The sequence below is a fragment of the Geospiza fortis genome, unplaced genomic scaffold, assembly GCF_000277835.1.
Source record: "Geospiza fortis unplaced genomic scaffold, GeoFor_1.0 scaffold11, whole genome shotgun sequence".
NCBI classification, from domain to species: domain Eukaryota; kingdom Metazoa; phylum Chordata; class Aves; order Passeriformes; family Thraupidae; genus Geospiza; species Geospiza fortis.
In genome coordinates, this window is record NW_005054304.1 from 841,152 (window position 1) to 847,417 (window position 6,266).

A 6,266-nucleotide genomic window follows, 5' to 3' on the forward strand; every position below is an offset into this window, starting at 1 on the left:
GTAACAGAGCTTGATATAGTTGCTGCTCAAGGTGTTGTTATGAGGAAGGGGAGCTGGAAGTGGCCTCCTGCAGGGTATGCTGTGGTCAGCTGCACAGCTTCTTTTCCTGTCCTAGGAGGGGCTCTGACAGTAAATTTGTCTTCTTGAGTAATGCAAAGTGACTAGTGATCTAGAGGGTTACTGTTAGTTACATCACAGAATTATTTTCTCAGGTGATTATTACCCTTTTCCTTCTCAAGGTATCATTGAAAGGGATGAAACACCTATGGAGAAAGAAATTGCTCTTCTGCATCGAGCAGACTTCGAATTCTCCCACATCTTCTACTTCTGCAGAAAAGGGTTTGAGGCTATTGTGGAAGATGAAGTCACTCAGCGATTTTCCTCAGAAGAGCTGCTCTCCTGGAATCTGCTCACAAGAACTAATGTCAACTTCCATTACATCAGCCTGAGGCTGACTGTTGTGTGGGTCATCGGGGTGGTAGTGCGGTACTGCTTCCTGCTGCCCCTACGGTAAGCTCTGGTGCTGAGGGGTTTTGTCAGCCTGAGAACGGGTAAATTTTGTGCTTTCTTGGTAAATGTCACCTCACCTTTCTTTAACCCAAAAGCGGCATTGGCAGATATAAAATATTAACTTGCTTAAAGGCTCCTTTTATGTTAAGAAGCACTTATTTGCTGTGGAGAGTAGAGTAGAGCTGCTGGTCATCTTTTGCATGAATGTTTCCCTTAAGTCGATGTGTATTAGCAAAATAAATGTAAGCTCTAAAGCTCCCTGACACTGTGTGCATGGGAGTATCTGGATCTGCTGCCTTTGCTACACCATGACTTTAAGCAACAGGTTAGGGAATTGCTGAGTTAGAGAGCTGCATATGTCAAGTATCTGAGGAATAATTGAATTTCTGCAATCCCTTTCCATTTTAAAGAGGGGAAAGTGTTATTACAATGAGCAAAGCTACTTACGTATGTTTAACGTCTGTTTTGTCTGTAGCTTTACCCTTGCTGCCATCGGGATTACATCAATGATTGTAGGAACAACTGTGGTGGGACAGCTGCCAAATGGCAGGTAGGTACTGTGTGTGAGGGATGAACTCTCCAAATTACATCAGTGCAAATAGCTGAAGACTAGGAGTGGACAGATTTTTACCTATAACGTACTACCAGTAGTCCATTCCACCCACAAATTTGTGGACCCTGTTTTAGTGGCATTTTGAATTTGGGCTGGGGTTGGGTTCTTATCAGTCTTGTCATTGAGGTTGATGATTTCTGATGGGTTCCTTCTGCTGGCATGAGATACTCAAATGGGACGTTGTAGGGCAGGTAGTAGTGTTGGGATGAAAAACACCCAGCAGAGAGAGGACAGCCTTGCCTAGCAAAGTGGTGCCAAGGGCATGATGTATCTTGGCTGAGCTGCTGTAGCAAGTGAGTGGTAGAGCTGGGAACATCCCTCTGTGCTCCAGAATACCAGGAAGATTTCAGCCCTGAGTTGTGTTGAGTAGGCTGGAGAATATTGCATGTGTGTCTGGCTGCTTTCCAGGATGCTTCAGATGTCTAATTTCTTTCAGTGTGAAAAACTACCTGAGCGAAGTGGTTCACCTCACGTGCTCCCGCATCCTTGTCAGAGCTCTGTCTGGTACTATCCATTACCATAACAAGTGAGTGAGCAAAAGTGTGTATTTGCTTATATGTGTGTGACATCCCATTGAAAATGGGGACTGCTCTCTCCTGAGCTGCAAGTTGATGTCACATTCTAGAGGCTGACTCACCTGACAGCTTAATGGAACTATTTGGTGTGTAATGTGGTGCTTTAATGCACTAGCAGTCTAACAAAAAAATATGTAATTTCAGGGAAAACAGACCTCAGAAAGGAGGAATTTGTGTTGCCAACCATACATCACCAATAGATGCGATCATTTTGACAAATGATGGATGCTATGCAATGGTATGAGGAGATCTAAGATAACCACAGCAAAGGGACCAGGAGAGGGAAAGATTGTGGGGTATTGCTTGTGGACTTCAGTACTTAAATTTCACAGCAGAGATGTTTGCTTGAGCACCGGTCAGTGGGGAAAAGTGTAAATTGTGTTGAAATTGGTCTATATTATGTGCTGGAGAAGTTGTCCTTGGACTGTCAATACCTAGCTCTTCTTCTGTTGAAGTACCTGAGATAGTACCATGTGAGTGTCTCGATTCTTTCAAGTGAATGCATTTTAACAGTTCTGTGGTCATTGCTCAGTCCTGGCTTGCAGCCTCCCAGTGCATTTGTGTTTGTTGGATGTTTTTGGAGGGGTGGAGAGGAGGAAGTTCTGCCTTTCAGGTGTCTCACATACTGATGTGCCTTGCTGGGCTTGCAGGTGGGCCAGGTTCACGGTGGGCTGATGGGCATTATCCAGCGAGCCACTGTCAAGGCCTGTCCTCATGTCTGGTTCGAGCGCTCCGAGATGAAGGACCGCCATCTAGTGACAAAACGGTGAGATGTGTGCTGGGTTGCCTCCCTGGAGAGGCATTGGGCAGTCAAAGACCTGGATTTGGGAATGAGTTACAGGGGTGGTGTGCAGCACACTGCATCACTCAGAATGACCTGAGTGTGCTTGCTTGTGTGGGCTTTGGTGCAGTACACTGAGGTGAAAATGTCAGGTTCCCAGGTCACCAGGGAAGGCTTGAAGCATTTATGCAGTGTGCCATGGTTTAGACCAAAGGTTCTGGGAAGCTTTGGATTGCAGACTGTCACAAAATATTTCAGTTGGGAAGCCATCAGCATAATAATTAATGTCTGAATTCAGATGTGTACTTGGAAACCATATGAAGATACTTAAATTCTGGTACTTTCTGTTGAAGAGAAATACTGATGATAAAATTGGATTTTTGTTACAAAAACTCAGTATCACTGGAAATTGTGAACCACTAGAAATAAAAAGCCTTGTTTGTTTGGGTGAAAGGCAAAATGTCTTGTTATAAAGGATATAAGCTGTGTACAAAAGTGGTTTTCTGCAGGATGTCACCAAAAGCATACCTGTGAACACTAGTACAGGGATAAAAATTCTTCTTAATTTGTAGAGAACTTTTTAGACTAATTTTGACAGATTAACTTTTTCACTGGCTTATTTGCCTTTGCACAGCGGGACAGTTTTGCCAAATTGTCCAAGTGTTATTCAAGTACTGAGCTGTGGGCATTTAGGAGTCCCCTTTTAAGGAATAGGCTGTTAAGTAGCAGAGGCTGGATGGACCACTGCATCAATATGCTTTTTTCTTAGGCAATTTCTTGAAGGTTGAGTGGATCAGAGTTAGTTAATGGCATATAATTGTTGGCTTCTCTGACAGTCATTAGTAAAATAATGCGGGGGAAAGAAAACAGGGATATTGCATCATGTAATGCTCCAGGGGCCTAAGGGATGGCAGGCCCAAAGCCTCAGTTTCTGTAGAAAAAAAAAGGCAAGTGCAAATTAGTGGCTAGTAAAAGGCTTTGGATTCATACATATGTAATATATAAACATATTTTTAATGCACCTGCCTGGGGAAAGAAGAGTGGAAAGGAGCTGTTTTTTAAGCTTTCCTTCTGCTTCCACAGACTCAGGGAACATGTGGCAGATAAAAGCAAGCTCCCAATCTTAATTTTTCCAGAAGGTAAGAAGCTGAACTCCTTATCTCCATTCAGTGTAGATGTCATCCCTGTTCTCTTTTCATGGCTTCTGCTGCTCAAATCTATCTTCACCTCTGGCTTCAAGTTTGTTAGGGCATTCCTAGTTTTCATCTTTAATATAAGATGAATGTACATGGAGACAACACAATACTGTCTCTGGACATTGCTTCTCCTGGCAGAAGCTGCAGGCAGAAGAAGGGGAAGATTGTTTATTTTGCCCTGAGATTATTAATTTGCTGTCCTACAGATTTAACCGCAGCATTGTGATTTTTGTCTTGCACATCTTCTGGCTTCATTCAGGGAGTCAGTCACAAGACAAAGGCTAAAAGTAAGCGGGGGGGAAATGCTTAACTCAGCGAGCAGCAAATGCAAGCTCTTTATGGGTCAGACTTCTGTGTGGATGTTGTGTTGTACTGAAATGGCTGTGTGAAGCAATGACTTTGTCTTCTGGACAGGCACCTGCATAAACAATACATCTGTGATGATGTTCAAGAAGGGGAGCTTTGAAATAGGAGGGACAATCTATCCTGTTGCAATCAAAGTAAGTGGAAATAGCTGGCTGCTGGATTTCAGAGTTTGGGATGGGTTTTTGTCAGAGGGGCAGGAAGCTGTCTCAATGCAGCTGCTATTAAAAGCACAGCAGCTCTGGCAATTGGGTGGATGCTGTGGACGACTCCTGGAGAGTAAGTGGCTGAAATTAAAGTTAAGTCCTTTGGCCTATAGAGCCTGGCTAGTAGGCCTGATGGGGTCAGCTCCTTCCTTCAGAAAGTTGGAAGGAAGAGAAATCCAGCTAGTCCTTCCCAGTGCTGAAGGGAAGCATCCTGCTCACAGCAGACTTAATTCTTTTGGCTGTTCAGGCAAATGGGTGACATCTGCTGCTGGTTCTGTTATGTAATCCCAGATCCCAGGTCTGAGAGGCTGTGGTGGTCTGGGGAAAGGCTTAATCATTTGTTTCTTTGTGATCCTTTGCAGTATGATCCTCAGTTTGGAGATGCCTTCTGGAACAGCAGCAAATACAATATCGTGAGCTATCTGCTGCGAATAATGACCAGCTGGGCCATCGTTTGCAATGTGTGGTACTTGCCACCAATGGTTAGAAAGGTAATCCTGCATCTGGTTGCCTGACTGCTATTTAAAAACTTGACTGTGTCTGCAAGTGCATTTTTACTCTTTGTTTCCTCCCAAAACCTCTGCCCACCCCATGTCTCTAAATCAGTTTTATACTGGATTTTTGTCAGTGCTCACTGATGTATGATTGGACTCTCCTTTTCCTAATGCAGCTTAGTACCATCCGCAGTGCATCAAATATACAAAGGATAGCAGCAAATACAGTGCTGTTCACAGTAGCAATAATGGTAATGTTCCATCTTGTTGAAGCAAAATTTTCTCCTAATTTCGACACTCTAGGAGGAAAATGAGTTATTGTCACATGGGAGCATCAGATTATGATGTTGGCATGATAAGGAATGGGTGGTTTGGAAGTGAGTTATTTTCATGAGGCAGCAGATGAAAAAATGTTATGAAAGTCTGCTTCCATTGACTTCTCTCTTTGATTATGTTGAATTTGTGGCTCTTGAAGGAAGATGAAGATGCTGTTCAGTTTGCCAACAGAGTGAGGTCAGCCATTGCTCGCCAGGGAGGACTGACTGAACTCCCATGGTGAGTGATGCCCTCCTTGTTAGAATTCATGGACTATTTGTGATTAGTTTGACTGATAGGTGCTTCCATCCTTAGCTTTCTGACAAATAACATTGAACACCACTTTATTCCACTCAGGGAAAACAATGGAATAACTTCACATGCACATATGTGAAAGTAAAAGATGTATGAGGTCTTTGGAGCACATAGCATGCAGTGAGTCTTATCTAAAGGCTTGATGCTTTTGAAGTAGGTCCCTTCACAGTTGTTTGTGATGTTGAGATTAAGTAGCAAAAGTGAAGTTTTTTGGCAAATCCGATGAACAACAAAAAATTAAACAGGTCTTGAGAGTTTCTTCTGTGACTTCTCATGTCCTGCCTCAGTAAGTAGCAGGATAATACCTAGATTTCATGTGACACAAACTTGAGAGTGAAATTCAGATGACAAGAATGAGCAAATAGATTCAACTATGAGACCTATGAGACCCAGCTCTGACTAATACAAGGCAAGACACAGCTGTAGTGTTGCAGAAAATTGACTACCTCTACAGTCTGGGGAAGTAGCATCCTAGACTGCCAAAGATTTCTATTGTAGGTACAGCATGTTACCAACATGAATAGACTGCTTTAATGAGCTGAATTCAAAATTTGAACTGCATGAGTTATGTGCTCAAAGTAAAGGTTTTAATAAACCTGCTTAAAATTGAATGTTATAGAAGTTCTGAAGAAAAGCCTTTATTACCTACCTTAATCAACTGTAGAATTTTAGTGTAATGCATAGTTTGATAACAATAGCCATTACAGCCCTGATGGTTTGCTGTTCCCTCTTTCTCTGTTCCAGGGATGGAGGACTGAAACGAGCGAAAGTCAAAGATACTTTCAAAGAAGAACAGCAGAAGAACTACAGCAAAATGCTAGTGAGAAATGGATCAGTAGGAAGCCTGTCTGCAGAAACTGAGTCAGACTGAATGGTGGTTCTTGAAAAGTAACTTTGC

General features: G+C 42.8%; 1 protein-coding gene across 1 annotated transcript in view; it reads left to right on the forward strand.

Annotated features, from left to right (window-relative positions):
- Positions 1-6,266, forward strand: part of LOC102037930 (glycerol-3-phosphate acyltransferase 3) — a 21,419-nt gene extending 15,153 nt beyond the window's left edge. The window contains exons 3-12 of the mRNA XM_005418092.2: positions 240-510; positions 986-1,060; positions 1,560-1,649; positions 1,843-1,936; positions 2,349-2,464; positions 3,563-3,618; positions 4,090-4,175; positions 4,607-4,735; positions 5,214-5,293; positions 6,113-6,266. Of these exons, the coding sequence (XP_005418149.2) occupies positions 240-510; positions 986-1,060; positions 1,560-1,649; positions 1,843-1,936; positions 2,349-2,464; positions 3,563-3,618; positions 4,090-4,175; positions 4,607-4,735; positions 5,214-5,293; positions 6,113-6,239 (1,124 nt within the window). The 3' untranslated portion in view covers positions 6,240-6,266. The remainder of the gene's footprint in view (positions 1-239; positions 511-985; positions 1,061-1,559; positions 1,650-1,842; positions 1,937-2,348; positions 2,465-3,562; positions 3,619-4,089; positions 4,176-4,606; positions 4,736-5,213; positions 5,294-6,112) is intronic.